Genomic DNA, 20,939 nt, shown 5'->3' on the forward strand with positions numbered 1-20,939 from the left:
TCACAGATGGAGAATAGATGAGTGATTACCAGAGGTCAAGAAGTAAGGAAGTGGGGAGAGATGTGTGTGACTCCAAAGGGATAACACAGAGTCTTGTGATGTTACTGTTCAGTGTACTGGTCGTGGTGGTGGTAGTTATGAATGGCTACATATGTGATACTACCACATAAAACCACACACACATACACACACACAGATGAGTGTATCTATAACGGCTGAAATCTGAATAAGCTCTGAAGAATGTGTCAATGTTAAATTCCTTATCTATAAAAAAACTCTCTAAAGTACATTATCCCTTGGATATTACACAGGACCCTCAAGTTAAACATATCCAAAACTACACTCATTATCCTCCCTCAAAAATATGCTCCCACTTAGATTTCCACTTCTTTAGTGAATGCTATTATCATTTATGACCTCCCACATTCATTATACTATATGTTCTGTGAGAGCAAAACTTTTTCTGTTTTGTTCACTGCTCTATCCTCAATAAATAGAACAGTAACTGGCATCTAGGTGATGCTTAATATATTATTAAATGAATGAATAAATCAAATCAATTTACAAGTTCTTCTAATTCACCCTCATTAGTAACATTTAAAATTGTCCTTTCCTGTCTATTCCTAACACTATTAATTTGTTAAACTTCACCTTGATTACTGGAATAGTCTCTTAAATGCTTTATCTTACTCCAATTTTTACACCAGCATTCCTGTCCCTACGCTATTGCAGAAATGATTCTAAATGTAAATATGAACACATCATTACCCTGCTTAAAATCTTTCATTGACTCTCTGTTACCTTTAGGATAAAATCCAAATATCATGTCAATTCTTCAATTCATCTCTTTCCCTTTCCCTTCTTCAACGCTGTATATTAATTATACTAAACTTCTTGCAATTATCTGAAAAGAACAATCTCTCATATTTATGCACCCTTGCAAAGAAAAGTTTCACAATGAGTCTTCCCTGGCCCCATCCTCCCCCCATTACCCAAACCAACCAAACCAGAACCCAGCCTCCAACCATCTCCTTTACCAGGTTCTCACACTCCAATTCCCCTGCCCTAATCATCCAAGGGCAAGGTACCAAAAAATGTGAAACAACCTCTATTCTCCAGAGCCCACTGTAATTTTTCAAGTTAGCCAATGCTAAACCTGTTTACCTTGTTTTGCTGTTCCTTCCCACAGAAATCACAATAAAGGCTCCTGCCATGATTTCCTATTGCTCCCTCTGTCTCCTGACCTACTCTGGTGCTTCTCCATGTGGCATGATGTGGTATGCCCTTTCCTCCTGGGAACTGTGAATAACAAACTAACTTTCCAATGGTAATCATCTCCTGATCTGTTGGCATCAGCACACCTGAATAATAATAAAACCTACATGTTAAAACACCTACTTACATGCTCTTACAATACCTCAGGTTACAGCTGTGTATCTCCATGTCTTTCTCTATTAATGCACTGTGTTTTCATAGTACCATAAACTGCCCTCAATCTGGCACTGAATTCACTAGGCTACAACTGTGGATTTAAAATTTGTGAAGTGATTGAAGACATCACTATTCTTCTTTATATGCCCAATATCTAGTAACACAGATGACATACTGGCTCAATGTTTGTTTTATTAAAGAATACATAAACATAAATATTTGTAAGAACATAAAAAAGAGATGTTTAATGAGCATTATATGGCTGACAAACCTGGCAATTTGGACAAGAAGCTTTTAAAACAACTCTCAAAATTTGTAACGTAATCCTGAAACAAAATAATTTTCATAAACCAAAATATTCCCTGGAAATTTAGTCATCTTTACTAGAAATATCTCAACTTTCTCTTAAATGTTCCCTTTTCCCTTTTCCCTAATACTCTAAAAAGTCAAGTATTTTAATATCCTTCTCCAAATCTCTCCTGTCTCTGACCCTCAACTCTGGCTTCCTGACAAGCTCTACAATCCTATGAATAGAAAGGGAAATTCACATTCTCTGTAGTATTCCATAGATGTGACAATCAAATACTTATCTTCAAAACAAAACCTGGAAAGTATATTTTATTCCTGTTTTCTGAAATCTTTGAAATATAGGAGAAATAAAACCACACCCAATTGAGTACAAACTGAGTTATCACCTCAAGGGTCTGAAGTTCAGAGATCCTCAAATTGTTTATGGGAATAAGGAATCTAGAGGTGCCTTTAGACTAGACTCAATCAGACTTGAGTCAATAGACTCAAACAGTTGCACCATTAAAAACCACTAAAAAAAATCTTGACATTTTAACATAAGCAGTTATCATAAATAGTTATACTATCATCATTGCTGTGCCAATAAATATCTTATAGGGCAAAAGATTCTCTAGACGACATGCTGCTCTTCAAGTACCCTAAAACAAGAATTAAAGCTTAGAGCATTTCACTTAAAAAAAATCACCATTAAAATTTTTTGTGGATTGAGAGAGGCCCTAAATATGTGAAGTACCAGCAAAAAAAAAAAAAAATCATTTTGTTATGCAGGTTTGTTATGTAAAGATTTCAAATAAAACATTTCTGATAGAACTAATGTAATTTTGAATATTTGATTCTTCAAATAGAAGACGTCTTCACTGTTCTCTGGGAGCAACATGGAAGTAAGAAGATTGGAATCTTTAAGTTCCTTTCTAGTTAGGGATAATCATACATTCATATCAAATATTCAAAAACAAGGAAAAAGCAAAATACATACCAAAGCTTTGTCCACCACAATATTCATTTCTAGATAAAGAGGAATTAAATCTGGAACAGCTGATTCTGGCTAGAAAAAAAGAATAGCAGTATTTAAAAACTTAAAAACTTTCACAAATTGTTTATTCTGAACTTTTAAAATATTTTTCCACCTTTACTGAGTCATAGGTGAAATATATATATATATATACTTAAGCTATAAGACTTGATGTTTTGATATACATATACAATGTGAAGTAACTGCCACAATCAAGCTAATTAACATATCCACTCTCACATAGTTACCATTTTCTTTTTTCTTGTGTGTGTACTCCATAACAGTTTTTTATGGAGTAGTTAAGTGTGTTCTATATATAAAATCATGTCATCTGCAAATACTGACAGTTTTACTTCTTCCTTTCCAATTTGAATGCATGTCATTTCGTTTTCTTACCCAATTACTGTGGTGAGAACTTCCAATTCTATGTTGAATAAAAGTGGCGAAAGTAGGCATCCTTGACATGTTCCTGATCTTAGAGGAAATGCTTTCAGCTTTTCACCGTTGAGTATAATGTTAGCTGTCGGCACGTCATATATGGTCTTTATTATGTTGAAGTACGTTCCCTCTATATCCACTTTGTTGAGAATTTTTATTATACATGGATGCTGAATTTTTTCAAATGCTTTTTCTGCATCTATTTAGATGATCGTGATTTTTATCCTTCATTTTGTTAATGTGGTATATCACATTAATTGATTTGCTGATGTTGAACCATTTTTTCATCCTTGCAATAAATCCCACTTCAGCACAGTGTATGATTCTTTCAATTTTTTTTCTTTTAATGTTGAATTTGGTTTGATATTATCTTTTTAAAGATTTTTACATCTATGTTCATCAGGGATATTGGTTTTTCTTTTCTTTTTTTTTTGTGGTATCTTTGTCTGGGGTTTGGTATCAGGGTATGCTGGCCTTGTAAAATGAATTTGGAAGTGTTCCCCCTTCATCTATTCTTTGGAAAAGGAGTTTGAAGATTGGTATTAATTATTCTTTAAATGTTTGGTACAATTCACCAGTGAATTGTATAAGTCTGGTCTTGGACTTCTGTTTGTTAGCATATTTTTGACTACTGATTAAAGCCCCTTACCAGTAATTGGTCTATTCAGATTATCTATTTCACCATAATTCAGTCTTGGTAAGTTAAGTGTTTCTAGAATTTTATCCATTTCTTCTGGGTTGCCTAATTTTTTTTAATTGAACTATAGTTGATTGACAATGTTGTGTTACTTTTAGGTGTACAGCAAAGTGATTCATATATATATATCATATATATATATTTAATATATATAACATATAATATATATGTATTCTTTTTCAGATTCTTTTCCCTTATAGGTTATTACAAAATATTGAGTATAGTTCCCTGTGCTATATAGTAGGTTCTTGTTGGTTATCTATTTCATATATTGTTGTATATATATTGTTGTATATATATGCTAATCCCAAACTCCCAAGTTTTCCCCTCCCCAGGTTGCCTAATTTGTTAACATATAATTCTTCCTAGTAGTCTATATTTCTGTGGGATCAGTTGTAACATCTCTTTCATTTTTTATTTTATGATTTCTCTTTTTCTCTTGGTGAGTCTAGCTAAAGGTTTGTCAATTTTATCTTTTCAAAGAACCAGCTCTCAGCTTCACTGACCTTCTCTATTGTCCTTTTGGAATGTTTCATTTATTTCCGCCCTACATTTGTTATGTCCTCCCTTCTACTAATCCTGGGTTTCATTTGTTCTATTTCTAGTTCCTTGAGGTATAGTTAGGTTATTAGTGATTTTACTTGTTTCTTGAGGTAGGCCATTTATCGCTAAGAACTTCCATCGTAGAACTGCTTTTGCTGCATCCCACAAATTTTTGGTATATGCTATTTCATTTTCTTTTGTCTCAAGGTAATTTTTAAAATTTCTCCTTTGATTTTCCTTTGGCCCATTTGTTGTTCAGTAGCATACTGATTAAACTCCACATATTTGTGAATTATTCAGATTTCTTCATGTAAATAATTTCCAGTTTCATACCCCTGTGGTCAATAAAGATGCTTCATATGTTATCAATCCTCTTAAATTTATTAAGGCTGTTTTGTGGCCTAACATGATCTCTCGTGGAAAATGTTCCATGTGAACTTCAGAAGAATGTGTATTCTGTTGCTTTTACATGGAGTATTCTGTATATATCTGTTAAGTCCATCATTCCAATGTGCCATTTAAGGCCGATGTTTCCTTATTGATTTTCTGCCTGAATGATCTATCCATTGATGTAAGTGGGATATTAAAATTCCCTACTATTATTATATTGCTGTCTATTTCTCCTTTTAGGTCAGTTAGTATTTGCTTTATATATTTAGGTTATCCTATGTTGGGTATATAAATACTTACAAATGTTATATCTTCTTGTTAAATTGACCCTTATATCATTATGCAACACCCATCCTTGTCTCTTATTACAATCTTTTTTTTTACACCTATTTTGTCTGATATAGTTATAGCTACTCCAGCTTTCTTTTGGTTTCCATTAGCTTCAAAAGCTTTTTCCATCACTTCACTCTCAGTCTCTGTGTGTCCTTACATCAAAAGTCTCTTGTAGGTAGCATATAGATGGGTCTTTTTTTTTTTTTTTTTTTTTTGCGGTATGCGGGCCTCTCACTGTTGTGGTCTCTCACGTTGTGGAGCACAGGCTCCGGACGCGCAGGCTCAGCAGCCATGGCTCACGGGCCTAGCCACTCTGCAGCATGTGGTATCTTCCTGGACCGGGGCATGAACCCGTGTCCCCTGCATCGGCAGGCGGACTCTCAACCACTGCGCCACCATGGAAGGGGGTCTTATTTTTTTAATCCATGTAGCCACTCTATGTCTTTTGACTGGAGAACTCAGTCAATTTACATTTAAAGTAATTACTGATAGGTAGAGAAATGAGAGAACTCAAATAAAATTAAAAGTAATTATTGCCATTTTATTAATTGTTTACTGGCTGTTTGTTTCTTCTTCTCTTGCTCTCTTCTTTTGTGGTTTGATGACTTTCTTTAGTAATATATTACTTTCTTTTTATTATTTGTGTATCTACTATAGGTATTTGCTATTTGTAAGCCATGAAGCTTACAAATAACAACTTATATATGTCTATTGTAGGTTGACAACAACTTAAGTTTTTTGAAAAAGCTCAACATTTTTACTCCCTACCACATTTTATGTTTTTTATGTCATATTTTATCTTTTTATCTTGTGTATCCCTTAACTAATTATTGTAATCATAGTTATTATTATTTTTACTACTTTCGTCTTTTAACCTTCATAGTAGCTTTGTAACTGATTAATCCACTCCCTTTGCTATATATTTATCTTTCTAGTGAGAGTTATTATTTCATGTTTTCTTGGAAAAATTTAATGTGAGTTCCAGTTCAGGATGGCAAAATATGAAGATCCTGAAATCAACTCCTCCCAAAGACCTACTGAGTCTACAGCTACATACAGAACAATTTCCTCTTTTAAAAAACCTAAAGTCTGTCTGAGTGGTAACTATACATCAGGCAAATGAGAAGAAAAGCACGGTGAATCAGGTAGGATGTACTGAGACACACTCTTACCATAAATGCCACCCTCAGTGCTATGACCTACAACCTGGAGAAAATTCTAAAACTGGAGCTTCTGTCTAAGGAGTGAAGGGTTTGAGCCTCACATTGGGCACCACAACTTTTAGGACCTGCACCTGAGAGACAAGCCCCAAAACACGGAACTTTGGAAACCAATGGGGCTTGAGTCCCCAGACTCACAAGATTGTGTCAGTCTGGGAACCAGGTCAACAAGGGCCCAGGCACTTGGACTTACCTTCTGTAGGGCCCAGCTCTGAGGGAGCTAGTCATGCCCAGACTTAAAGTAAAGGAAACTCCCTTGCTTATATTAAGGTGTCAGCCTGAGAGGCAGGCATCTAATTAGCACATACATCCAGTGATGAAGACTTGCAGGTACCATCTTCGTGCTTTCCCTTTTCCATACTCCAGAGCACTGTATCTCCCAGAAGAGAGTTTTTACATGCATCCAGTGCACCGATCTTTGCAGTTGACTCCCTGGGGACATTACTTGACTGCCTGACTCTGGAAGCCAAAGGAGCTTGCATTCCTAATCCCATGGGATTGTAATAATCGTAAAGGAGCTCATACCCGTTAGGCACTCCAATTTTTGTGGCAGCTACCCAGGAATACCTCTACATCACCTGGCTCTGGCAGCCAGTGGGGCTTATACTTGTGGGTCCCATAGGACAGTAGCTAACAGAGAAAGAGTTCTTAAACAGCTACCAGGCCCCAGCCAGCAAGAGGCAAAAGACCCAAGACCTCAGTCTTTCTGTTACCGAGGCCTATTAGCTAATCATCATGGCTGCAGCCTGAGAGGCAGACTTCTAATTAAACACACATCTATGGGCTAAGTGTCATGATTTCCAGACGCCTCAGAGGGTGAGTGCTATCTTCAAGAACTCCCTCTGCTACCCTCCAGAGATCCAGTTTCTCCTGCAAGGGAATTTTACATGCAATTGATGCCCTAGTTTTTAAAACTAGTGCCCCAGCTTTTGCAGCTACCACCTAGGGAATGCTCCTTCAATGCCTGGCTCTGGTGGCTAGGGGGCTTGCATTTCTGAGACCCACAGGACTGTAGCAATTGAAGCGATGGTTCTTGGCAAGCTGCCAGTTGCACAGCATTGTAGAGAAAACAGACTGAGGTACTCTGCAGTCTTTCTGTGAGGGAGGTCACTTTGCTTGTTCTGGAGCTTCAACCTCAGTGGAAGGCTTCAGGTTTAGCACACATCCAGTGAACTACAGAGCTTCCCTCAAGGAATGTAGTCTATGGACACCATCTTGGTACACTCCCTCTGCCTTGCTTCAGCTCTCCAACAGCTCTCAGAAAAGAGTTTATACATTCATCTGGAGCCTCAGTTTTTGTGACTGCTATGGTGGGGACACTGCTGGATACCCTGGAGAGCAGGGCATACACTTGCAATCCCACAGGACTATATATATTTGCCTACTTTTAAAAGCTGCTGCCTGAAGATCTGGTTTCCAAACAGCCAGAATCTAAGTGCTAAGAACCTCCCCTTCAGGACACTGGCACGTCTTGCCACATTCTCAACTACTGGGAGCTATTAAAAATATAATATGCTACTTGGATAAGCACAAAGCTTTGTCATCTTTGAGAGATGTTCCATCTACCATATAAAAACCAACACAGAAAGTCAACCAAAACGAAGAAACAGAGGAATATGTTCCAACTGGAAGAAAGAGATAAAACTTCATAAAAAAAACTTAATGAAATGGAGACATGTAATTTACCTGATAAAGAGTTTAAAGTAATGGTCATAAAGATGCTCACTGAACTGGAGAGAAGAGTGAATGAACACAGTGAGGAGAATGTCAACACAGAGAGAGAAAATATAAGAAAGTACCAAAGAGAAGTCAGAGAACTGAACAATATAATAACAACTGAAAAATACACTAGAGAGGTTCAATGTTGGAGTAGATGAAGCAGAAGAAAAAAAATCAGTCAACTCAAAGACGATGTGGTGGAACCCACCCAATCAGAGAAACAAAAAGAAAAAAAAGAATTTAAAATAGGAAAGATAGCATAAGGGGTTATGGAACAACAACAAACTAACAAACATTTGCATTTACAGAAGTCCCAGAAGGAGAAGAGAATGGGGCAGAAATTTTGTTTGAAAACACAATGGCTGAAAACTTCCCTAACATGTAGGGAAACAGACATTCAGCCCCAAGAAGCCCAGAATTTTTCAAATAAGAACGCAAAGAGACCCACACCAAAACACATTATAATTTAAATGTCAAAAGTTAATTAGGAGACCTTCAAGATGGCGGAAGAGTAAGACGTGGAGATCACCTTCCTCCCCACAAATACATCAGAAATACATCTACATGTGGAACAACTCCTACAGAACACCTACTGAACGCTGGCAGAAGACCTCAGACCCCCCAAAAGGCAAGAAACTCCGCACGTACCTGGGTAGGGCAAAAGAAAAAAGAAAAAACAGACATAAAAGAATAGGGATGGGACCTGCACCAGTGGGAGGGAGCTGTGAAGGAGGAAAGGTTTCCACACACTAGAAGCCCCTTCGCGGGCGGAGACTGCGGGGGGCAGAAGGGGGAAGCTTCGGAGTCGTGGAGGAGAGCGCAGCCACAGGGGTGCAGAGGGCAAAGCGGAGAGATTCCCGCACAGAGGATCGGTGTCGACCGGCACTCACCAGGCCAAGAGGCTTGTCTGCTCACCTGCTGGGGTGCGTGGGGGCAGGGAGCTGAGGCTCCAGCTTCAGAGTTCAGATCACAGGGAGAGGACTGGGGTTGCTGCGTGAACACAGCCTGAAAGGGGCTAGTGCGCCACAGTTAGCCGGGAGGGAGTCCGAGAAAAAGTCTGGACCTGCCTAAGAGGCAAGAGACAATTGTTTCGGGGTGCGCGAGGAGAGGAGATTCAGAGCAACACCTAAACAAGTTCCAGAGATGGGCATGAGCTGCGGCGAGCAGCATGGACACCAGAGACAGGCGTGAAAGGCTAAGGCTGCTACTGCAGCCACCAAGAATCCTGCGTGCAAGCACAGGTCACTATCCACACCTCCCCTCCTGGAAGCCTGTGCAGCATGCTACTGCCAGGGTCCCATGATCCAGGGAAAACTTTCCAGGGAGAACACACAGTGCACCTCAGGCTGGTGCAACATCACGTTGGACGCTGCTGCTGCAGGCTCGCCCTGCATTCTGTACCCCTCTCTCCCCACCCCCCCACCTGAGTGAGCCAGAGCCCCCAAACAGCTGCTACTTTAACCCCGTCCTTTCTGAGCAAAGAATAGACACCCTCAGGTAATCTACACACAGAGGCAGGGCCAAATCCAAAGCTGAACCCCAGGAGCTGTGAGAACAAAGAGAAAGGGAAATCTCTCCCAGCAGCCTAAGGAAGAGTGGATTAAATCACCACAATCAACTTGATGTACCCTGCATCTGTGGAATACCTGAATAGAAAACAAATCATCACAAAATTGAAGTGGTGGACTTTGGGAGCAACGATATATTTTTTTTCCTTTTTCCCTTTTTATGAGTGTGTATGTGTATGCTTCTTTGTGTGATTTTGTCTGTATAGCGTTGCTTTTACCATTTGTCCTAGGGTTCTGTCTGTCCGTTTTTTTCTTTTGTTTTGTTTTGTTTTAGTATAGTTTTTAGTGCTTGTTATCATTGGTGGATTTGTTTTTTGGTTTGCTTGCTCTCTCTTTCTTTCGTTCTTTTTTTTCTTTTTTTATTACTTTTTAATTTTTTATTGTTAATAATTATTTTCTATTTTTTATTTTAAAAACTTTATTTTTTTCTTTTTTTCCTCCCTTTTCTTCTGAGCCATGTGACTGACAGGGTCTTGGTGCTCAGGCCAGGGGTCAGGCCTGTGCCTCTGAGGTGGGAGAGCCAAGTTCAGGACACTGGTCAACCAGAGACCTCCCAGCTCCACACAATATCAAAGAGCGAAAGCTACCCCAGAGATCTCCATCACAACGCTAAGACCCAGCTCCACTCAATGACCAGCAAGCTACAGAGCTGGACCCCCTACGCCAAACAACTAGCAAGACAGGAACACAACCCCATCCATTAGCAGAGAGGCTGCCTAAAATCATAATAAGGTCACAGACACGCCAAAACACACCACTGGACACAGACCTGCCCAGAAAGACAAGATCCAGCCTCATCCATCAGAATACAGGCACTAGTCCCCTCCACCAGGAAGCCTATACAACCCACTGAACCAACCTTAACCACTGGGGGCAGACACCAAAAACAACAGGAACTATGAACCTGCAGGCTGCGAAAAGCAGACACCAAACACAGTAAGTTAAGCAAAATAAGAAGGCAGAGAAACACACAGCAGGTGAAGGAGCAAGGTAAAAACCCACAACACCAAACATATGAAGAGGAAATAGGCAGTCTACCTGAAAAATAATTCAGAGTAATGATAGAAAGATGATCCAAAATCTTGGAAATAGAATGGAGAAAATACAAGAAATGTTTAACAAGGACAGAGAAGACATAAAGAGCAAACAAACAATGATGAACAACACAATAAATGAAATTAAAAATTCTCTAGAAGGAATAAATAGCAGAGTAACTGAGGCAGAAGAACGGATAAGTGACCTGGAAGATAAAATAGTGGAAATAACTACTGGAGAGCAGAATAAAGAAAAAAGAATGAAAAGAATTGAGGACAGTCTCAGAGACTTCTGGGACAACATTAAACGTACCAACATTCAACTTATAGGGGTCACGGAAGAAAAAGAAAAGAAGAAAGGGTCTGAGAAAATATTTGAAGAGATTATAGTGGAAAACTTCCCTAATGTGGGAAAGGAAATAGGCAGTCAAGTCCAAGAAGCACAGAGAGTCCCATACAGGATAAATCCAAGGAGAAACACACCAAGACACATATTAATCAAACTACCAAAAATTAAATACAAAGAAAAAATATTAAAAGAAGCAAGGGAAGAACAACAAATAACATACAAGGGAATCCCCATAAGGTTAACAGCTCATCTTTCAGCAGAAACGCTGCAAGGCACAAGGGAATGGCAGGACATTTTTAAAGTGATGAAAGGGAAAAACCTACAACCAAGATTACTCTACCCAGCAAGGATCTCATTCAGATTCGAGGGACAAATTAAAACCTTTACAGACAAGCAAAAGCTAAGAGGATTCAGCACCACCAAACCAGCTTTACAACAAATGCTAAAGGAACTTCTCTAGGCAGGAAACACAAGAGAAGGTAAAGACCTTCAATAACAACCCCAAAACAATTAAGAAAATGGTAATAGAAACATACATATCGATAACTACCTTAAATATAAATGGATTAAATGCTCTAACCAAAAGACACAGATTGGCTGAACAGATACAAAAACAAGACCCGTACATATGCTCTCTACAAGAGGCCCACTTCAGACCTAGGGACACATACAGACTGAAAGTGAGGGCATGGAAAAAGATATTCCAGGCAAATGGAAATCAAAAGGAAGCTGGAATAGCAATTCTCATACCACACAAAATAGACTTTAAAATAAAGACTATTAGAAGAGACAAAGAAGGACACTACATAATGATCAAGGGATCAATCCAAGAAGATATAACAATTGTCAATATTTATGCACCCAGCATAGGAGCACCTCAATACATAAGGCAAATGCTAACAGCCATAAAAGGGGAAATTGACAGTAACACAATCATCATAGGGGACTTTAACACCCCACTTTCACCAATGGACAGATCGTCCAAAATGAAAATAAGTAAGGAAACACAAGCTTTAAATGATACATTAAACAAGATGGACTTAATTGATATTTATAGGACATTCTACCCAAAAACACAGAATACACTTTCTTATCAAGTGCTCATGGAACATTTTCCAGGATAGATCATATCTTGGGTCACAAATCAAGCTCTGGGAAATTTAAGAAAATTGAAATCATATCAACTATCTTTTCCAACCACAACGCTATAAGATGAGATATCAATTACAGGGAAAAATCTGTAAAATACAAACAGATGGAGGTTAAACAATACACTACTAATAATCAAGAGATCACTGAAGAAATCAAAGAGGAATTCAAAAAATACCTAGAAACAAATGACAATGAAGACACGATGACCTAAAACCTATGGAATGCAGCAAAAGTGGTTCTAAGATGGACGTTTATAGCAATACAATCCTACCTCAACAAACAAGAAACATCTCAAATAAACAACATAACCTTACATCTAAAGCAATTAGAGAAAGAAGAACAAAAAACCCCCAAAGTTAGCAGAAAGAAAGAAATCATAAAGATCAGATCAGAGATAAATGAAAAAGAAATGATGGAAATGATAGCAAAGATCAATAAAACTAAAAGCTGGTTCTTTGAGAAGATAAACAAAATTGATAAACCATCAGCCAGACTCATCAAGAAAAAAAGGGAAAGACTCAAATCAATGAAATGAAATGAAAAAGGAGAGGTAAAAACTGACACTGCAGAAATACGAAGGATCATGAAGATTACTACAAGCAACTATATGCCAATAAAATGGACAACCTGGAAAAAATGGACAAATATTTAAAAAGCACAACCTTCCGAGACTGAAGCAGGAAGAAATAGAAAATATAAACAGACCAATCACAAGTACTGAAATTGAAACTGTGATTAAAAATCTTCCAACAAACAAGAGCCCAGGACCAGATGGCTTCACAGGCAAATTCTATCAAACATTTAGAGAAGAGCTAACACCTATCCTTCTCAAACTCTTCCAAAATATAACAGAGGGAGGAACACTCCCCAACTCATTCTATGAGGCCACCATCACCCTGATACCGACATGAGATAAAGATGTCACAAAGAAAGAAAACTACAGGCCAATATCACTGAGGAACATAGATGCAAAAATCCTCAACAAAATACTAGCAAACAGAATCCAACAGAACATTAAAAGGATCATACACCATGATCAAGTGGGGTTTATCCCAGGAATGCAAGGATACTTCAATATACACAAATCAATCAATGTGATAAACCATATTAACAAACTGAAGAAGTCAAACCATATGATCATCTCAATGGAGGCAGAAAAAGCTTTGACAAAATTCAACACCCGTTTATGATAAAAACCCTCCAGAAGGTAGGCATAGAGGGAACTTACCTCAACATAATAAAAGCCATATATGACAAACCCACAGCCAACATCGTTCTCAATGGTGAAAAACTGCAACCATTTCCTCTAAGATCAGGAACAAGACAAGGTTGCCCACTCTCACCACTATTATTCAACATAGTTCTAGAAGTTTTAGCCACAGCAATCAGAGAAGAAAACAAAATAAAAGGAATCCAAGTTGGAAAAGAAGAAATAAAGCTGTCACTGTTTGCCGATGACATGATACTATGCGTAGAGAATCCTAAAGATGCTACCAGAAAACTACAAGAGTGGATCAATGAATCTGGTAATGTAGCAGGATACAAAATTAATGCACAGAATTCTCTTGCATTCTTATACACTGGTGATGAAAAATCTGAAAGAGAAATTAAGGAAACATTACCATTTAGCATTGCAACAAAAAGAATAAAATATCTAGGAATAAACCTACCTAAGGAGACAAAAGACCTGTATGCAGAAAACTATAAGAGACTGTTGAAAGAAATTAAAGATAATACAAACAGATGGAGAGATATACCATGTTCTTCGATTGGAAGAATCAACACTGTGAAAATGACTATACTATCCAAAGTAATCTACAGATTCAGTGCAATCCCTATCAAACTACCAATGGCAGTTTTCACAGAACTAGAACTAAAAATTTCACAATTTGTATGGAAACACAAAAGACCCCGAATAGCCAAAGCAGTCTTGAGAAAGAAAAATGGAGCTGGAGGAATCATGCTCCCTGGCTTCAGACTATACTACAAAGCTACAGTAATCAAGACAGCATGGTACTGGCACAAAAACAGAAATACAGATCAATGAAACAGGATAGAAAGCCCAGAGATAAACGCACGCACATATAGTCACCTTATTTTTGATAAAGGAGGCAAGAATATATAATGGAGAAAAGACAGCCCCTTCAATGAGTGGTGCTGGGAAAAATGGACAGCTCCAGGTAAAAGAATGACATTAGAACACTCCGTAACACCATACACAAAAATAAACTCAAAATGGATTAAAGACCTAAATGCAAGGCCAGACACTATAAAACTCTCAGAGGAAAACATAGGCAGAACACTCTATGACATAAATCACAGCAAGATCCTTTTTGACCCACCTCCTAGAGAAATGGAAATAAAAACAAAAATAAACAAATGGGACCTCAAAAGCTTTTGCACAGCAAAGGAAACCATAAACAAGACAAAAAGACAACCCTCAGAATGGGAGAAAATATTTGCAAATGAAGCAACTGACAAAAGGATTAATCTCCAAAATTTACCAGCTGCTCATGCAGCTCAATATCAAAAAAACAAACAACCCAATCCAAAAATGGGCAGAAGACCTAAACAGACATTTCTCCAAAGAAGATATACAGATTGTCAACAAACATATGAAATGATGCTCGACATCACTAATCATTAGTGAAATGCAAATCAAAACTACAATGAGGTATATCACCTAACACCAGTCAGAATGGCCATCATCAAAAAATCTACAAACAGTAAATGCTGGAGAGGGTGTGGAGAAAAGGGAACCCTCTTGCACTTGTTGATGGGAGTGTAAATTGATACAGCCACTATGGAGAACAGTATGGAGGTTCCTTAAAAAACTAAAAATAGAACTACCATACAACCCAGCAATCCCACTGCTGGGCATATACCCTGAGAAAACCATAATTCAAAAAGACTCATGTATCACAATGTTCATTGCAGCTCTATTTACAATAGCCAGGACATGGAGGCAACCTTAAGTGTCCATCAACAGATGACTGGATAAAGTAGATGTGGCACATATATACAATGGAATATTACTCAGCCATAAGAAGAAACAAATTTGAGTTATTTGTAGCGAGGTGGATGGACTTAGAGTCTGTCATACAGAGTGAAGTAAGTCAGAAAGAGAAAAACAAATACTGTATGCTAACACATATATATGGAATCTAATGAAAAAAACAAAGGTTCTGAAGAACCTAAGGGCAGGACAGGAATAAAGATGCAGACGTAGAGAATGGACTTGAGGACATGGGGAGGGGAAAGGGTAAGCTGGGACAAAGAGAGAGTGGCATGGACATATATACACTGCCAAATGTAAAATAGCTAGCTAGTGGGAAGCAGCCACATAGCACAGGGAGGTCAGCTCAGTGCTTTGTGACCAACTAGAGGGGTGGGATATGGAGTGTGGGAGGGAGATGCAAGAGGGAGGAGATATATATGGGGATATATGTATATGCATAGCTCATTCACTTTGTTATAAAGCAGAAACCTACACACCATTGTAAAGCAATTATACTCCAATAAAGATGTTAAAAAAATAAATTAAATTAATAAGTAAATAAAAGCAATAACTGCCTTGAAAGAGTAATAAAGCATACATAACTCACTTTTTCACTTATAAAAATATTATAGTCCATTGGGTTTTGTTCTGTGCCTTGGTTATTTTCAGTAAGAACTGCAAATTCACTGTTTTCATTTCCTAATTTATAAAGAAGATGCTGAAATTCAACTGCAGATTCCAGAGGCTCAATTCCATAAGAAAGATTTTCAAACTGTAATATTCCTCTGTAAAATTAAGGATAAAAATGTAAGTGCTTTTAATTAATTCTATATCATAAAACTCTGAAAGAATTCCTAAAAAAAGGAGGAGGAGGAGGAGGAAGGAAAGAGGGGGAGAAGGAGGAGGAGAGTGAGAAGAAAGATACAGAATGTTTTTGAGCTCAGTATTTTGACCCAAACTCTTTATGTTTTGGAGATGACTCTGAAGAGATAAAAAAGGTCCTCCCCAATCCAAAAGAGTAACTTTCCATTTAATTTACTTTATAGTTATCAACGCAGAACAAATTATGTAATCAGTTGCTAGCAAGGACACAGCATTACTGTGATCAAGTCATTCTCCTGTCCCCCAAGTCAGTAATTTAATGAAAGCAATAGCAAATAGAAATCTGTATAAATTTCTGTTTTGCACTGCAATGATTACATTGCTTGCATTAAAAAAAAGATACATAATCAGTAATTTTATTCATAAAAATAAAATTCAGCAGTAATTAGAAGAAGGCATTTATGAATTTTGTTTATGTACCTAGTCTGAATAAGAAATTAAAAGCTAAATTTTAAAGAGTAAACAACTTTTATAAGTATTCTTCCTTGAATACAGGTAACAGTTCAAGTGACTACTCTCTAAAAACCAAATTTCAGAATTCCATGTAAAAAGCACTGGGTAAAATTCGTTTGTGGAAACAAGGCTCCTACACTACAAAATGAAGGTGAAGAATATCCTGACAGAATGGAAAACTCTCCAAGCACTAAAGAGGAAACCCTACAGCTCTTAGAGAGATTAAGATAGTGATATTACTAGAAAAATGAGTACCATAATAATACTTATTTGTTTATATAGAAGTGCTTCCTCTCTCTGAAGATGATTTCCCTTTGTGAAAGAACATGCTTTGTTTATTTATTTTTACATCTCCTAACACTAGGCCAGTAGCTGGTACATGGTAGGTATCAAAAATACTCTATTTGCTTAAAAAGCAAGCTACCCAAAACTTAGCTCTTCCAACTTGCTATAGTCAAACACGGTCAACTGTCATTTCTGTACTAAAGAAGAAACAAGATACAGAGCAAAGACACAAGGAAATCTAAACCTTCAAGAAATTAGACATATCTCTGGTCAGTGGGGAAAGTAAAGAGAAATCAGAGAAGAAACATATTCAGAGGAAGAGATTATTATTATTATTATTATTATTATCATTATTCACTGAATAATTTCCACATGGGAATCCTCTACCAGTTCCACACTTAGTATAAACTAACAAATTCTCTGCAGACAAATATCATAACCATGGTGTTTGCATATCAACAACAAAATAATACATAACCTCAGTCCAGAGCATGTGCTAAGTGTGACAACAGAATTCAGATATCCTTCAATATATCCTTGGTAGTAGCACTGAGTCTAGGGGGGAAAATATAAAGTGGTTACCTAGGAGTTGACAAAACTTTCTAATGATTTCTTAACTTTTTATACTTAATAGAACTTTCTGAATATTTTTCACAGGCTATATACAGTTTATATCAGTATGAATAAAGTGACATTCAGAAAAAAAGTCTCCCCATATTTGCCACTTTCACTATATTAACTACTCTTCTCAGATCAATACTTGGGATTATTATTTTACATCCTGCTTCCAAAGTTTTATCCCATATTTTAGGTAAAATTATTTTCCAATATATAAATTTAGGTCATCAATTAAAAGACAAAGATTGTGAGTATGGATTTCCTTTAAATTCTGATATTCTGCTAAAAAGAAACATCTAAAATTTAAGGGCATAAAAAGATTGAAGAGCTAGAAAAAGACAGACCACACCAACACAAACCAAAAGGATGATTCTGAAGCGATACTAATACAGGAAATGTAGACTTTAAGGCAAGAAGCATTACTAGAGATAAAGAGGGACATTTCATAATGATACATGAGTTTCAATTCACCAGGAAGATATAAATATTCCAAGTTTGTATTTATTTAATAACACAGCTTCAAATTATAAAAAGCTAAAACTGAAAGAATAATAAAAATAAATGCATAATCATACTAAAAGATTTTTAAGCACATACATTTCTGTCAATAACTGATAAATCTAGCATTCAGAATCTATAGAAGAGTTGAACAGAATGTTAACCTAATATAGGTAAAACCCTACTTAAAAACTATATATAATATACTTTTTTTGCACAGAGTTCTTTTCTTTAACCATTTTTTTTATTGAAGTGTAGTTCATTTACAATGTTGTGTTAGCTTCAGGTGTACATCAAAATGATTCAGTTATACATACACACATACACCTATATATGTATCCTTCTTCAGATTCTTTTCCATTATAGGTTATCACAAGACACTGAATATACTGTGCTGTACAGTAGGTCCCTGTCATTTATCTATTTTATACACAGTCATGTGTATATGTTAATCCCTAACTCCTAATTTATCTCCCCCTCCACCCGCCGCTATCCTTTCTGGTAACCATAAGTTTGTTTTCTGTCTGTTGAGTCTATTTCCATTTTATAAATAAGTTCATTTATATAATTATTTTAGATTCCACATATAAGTGATATCATGTGATATTAGTCTTTCTCTGTCTTACTTAACATGATAATGTCTAGGTCCATCTATGTTGCTGCAAATGGCATTATTTCATTCTTTTTTTATAGCTAAGTAATATTCCATTGAATACACTTTCTTTTTAAAGAACATGTAACATTTACCAAAATGAAACCATATTCTGGGCCATGAAACACAAAAACAAATTGTAAAGGACTGAAATCACACCAAGTTCAGTCTCTGACCACAGTACAATTAACATAGAGACAAAGCAAACATCATCACAGACAAAAAAGGAAAATTATATAATTTCTAAGATAGTGCTATAAATTTTGGTATAAATCAATGTATGTTTTCTTATTATTAACACATGCCTTTATGTTAGAACTATGTGAAGGAAGGAGCAATAAAAGGAAAGTAATGGTCCTTTCCAATTGAAGTGAAGTAACATATTTCAATAATTCAACAAATTTTTATTATATGCTATGTGCCAGGCATTTTTCTAGGCACTAGGGATGCATCATTGAATAAAACAGACCAAAAGCTCTGGTGAAATGAAGATTATATTGCACTGAAAAATCAGAAAATAAATAGATAAAATGTATGGTACATCATATATTGATAACCACTATGGAGAAAAACAAAACAGGTAGGTTAAGAGAGTAATAAGGTTAAGAGTGCTATTTAAAATAGGGGTTAGTCAAGGACTAATAGGATGGTTTTGAGCAAAGACCTGAAGGAAAAGAGGGAGAAAAACATTGTATCTTGGGAAAGAGCAAACATCTGGATCAGAAGAAATAGAAAGTGAAAATTTCTTGAAAGGAGGACACGTCTGGTATGTTTGAAGAATAGCAAGGAAACCAAGGCGACTGGAACAGAATAAGCAAGGTAGAGAATAACTGGAAATGAGGTCATAGAAGTAGAGAACCAGACTGCGTAAAGCCTGTAGGATACTAAAATGACTTTGGTTTTCACTTTGTGAATGATAAGTCATCCCATGGAGGCTTCTGAACAGAGAAGTGACATGATCTGACCAGGTTTTAATAGGATTGATTTGGTTGTCATGTTGGGAACTAACTGAGGAGGTGAGCAAGGTGTGGAAGCAGGGAGATTATTCCGGAAGTTACAGCAACAACCCAAACTAGATATGATGTTTACTTGTTTACAGTGGTATCAGCAGATAGAGACAGAGGAAGAGGGTGGATTCTTAGTACATAATTTGAAAGGTAGAGTCAATATGATTCATTGATGGATGAGACAGGGACTAAAAAAGAAGGAAAGGATTAAATCTATGATTTCAGATTCAGTAAGATTTGTACTTGTTTTTATTATTATTTAATGTATATTCATTTATTCAACAAAATATAAACTAATTAATTTAATTGTGCCTATGTTCTAGGCAGAGTAGAAGGTAAGTCAATCTAGTTTGTCTTTAATTTACCAAGACTTCAAGAAAGCCTAGGGCTTCCCTGGTGGCACAGTGGTTGAGAGTCCGCCTGCCGACGCAGGGGACAAGGGTTCGTGCCCCGGTCCGGGAGGATCCCACATGCCGTGGAGTGGCTGGGCCCGTGAGCCATGGCCGCTGGGCCTGCGCATCCGGAGCCTGTGCTCCGCAACAGGAGAGGCCACAACAGTGAGAGGCCCGCGTACCACAAAAAAAAAAAAAAAAAAAAAAAAAAGAAAGCCTAATAATGGGTGAAATGAGGCATAAGTAGATCACTTAAATACATCCCCTGTGAACAGAGTCTTCTGTATTAGGAAAGTATTCAATGTAAAAAGGGTTTTAAAAATCTTTGAAATATAAAATTTAAATCTTACCTGAATATTTGAAGAATGAGAATTCACAGATCCTTGATTATACAAATAAACCATGAAATTATCTGCTAAAAAAAATCTGAATATAAAAAAAGAATGAGAGAATTTTAAGTTATTCTTTTTGAAACATGTAAAGCAGTAGTCAGCAAACTTAAATCCCTCAAGCCAAATCTGACCTACCTTCTGCATTTGTAAATAAAATTTTATTTGAACACAGCCATACCCATTCACTTATATATGGTTTATGGCAGCTTTCACGCTACAACAGCAGAGTTGAGTCATTTTGACGAAGATATTATCATCCTCATAGCCTAAAATATTTACTATCTGGGCCTCTAAAGAAAAAGTTTGCCAATCCCTGACAAAGGTAGTATCTTCTTTTGACCTGTATGTAATCTTTATTCAAAGCAATAAGCATTTACTCAAAATAATTTCCCTATCTTATATTCCTTTAAAAAAGAAGAAGAGACTGTATACAAGACGAGAGAAAAGCATTTTAAAATTTACAAAGATACGAAATGGGTGTAGAATTATGAGAGTTTCTATTCTTTCATTTGTTTCTTTTAAATTTTTATTCATTTATTTATTTATTTTGGCTGCATTGGGTCTTCG

General features: G+C 36.8%; 1 protein-coding gene across 4 annotated transcripts in view; it reads right to left on the bottom strand.

The window, feature by feature from the left end:
* Nucleotides 1-20,939, bottom strand: part of LOC309795811 (disintegrin and metalloproteinase domain-containing protein 32-like) — a 184,154-nt gene that overhangs the window by 137,993 nt on the left and 25,222 nt on the right. For all 4 annotated transcript variants that reach the window (XR_014292368.1, XR_014292369.1, XR_014292370.1 and 1 more), the window contains exons 4-7: nucleotides 20,331-20,406; nucleotides 17,292-17,368; nucleotides 15,801-15,978; nucleotides 2,717-2,785 (exon numbers count right to left, since the gene is read on the bottom strand). Coding sequence is in view for 1 of the 4 variants with exons in the window: in XM_082608583.1 (XP_082464709.1) it covers nucleotides 2,717-2,785; nucleotides 15,801-15,978; nucleotides 17,292-17,368; nucleotides 20,331-20,406 (400 nt within the window). In the remaining 3 variants the exon portion in view is untranslated. The remainder of the gene's footprint in view (nucleotides 1-2,716; nucleotides 2,786-15,800; nucleotides 15,979-17,291; nucleotides 17,369-20,330; nucleotides 20,407-20,939) is intronic.

Source organism: Mesoplodon mirus (genome assembly GCF_964341445.2).
Source record: "Mesoplodon mirus genome assembly, chromosome: 20".
NCBI classification, from domain to species: domain Eukaryota; kingdom Metazoa; phylum Chordata; class Mammalia; order Artiodactyla; family Ziphiidae; genus Mesoplodon; species Mesoplodon mirus.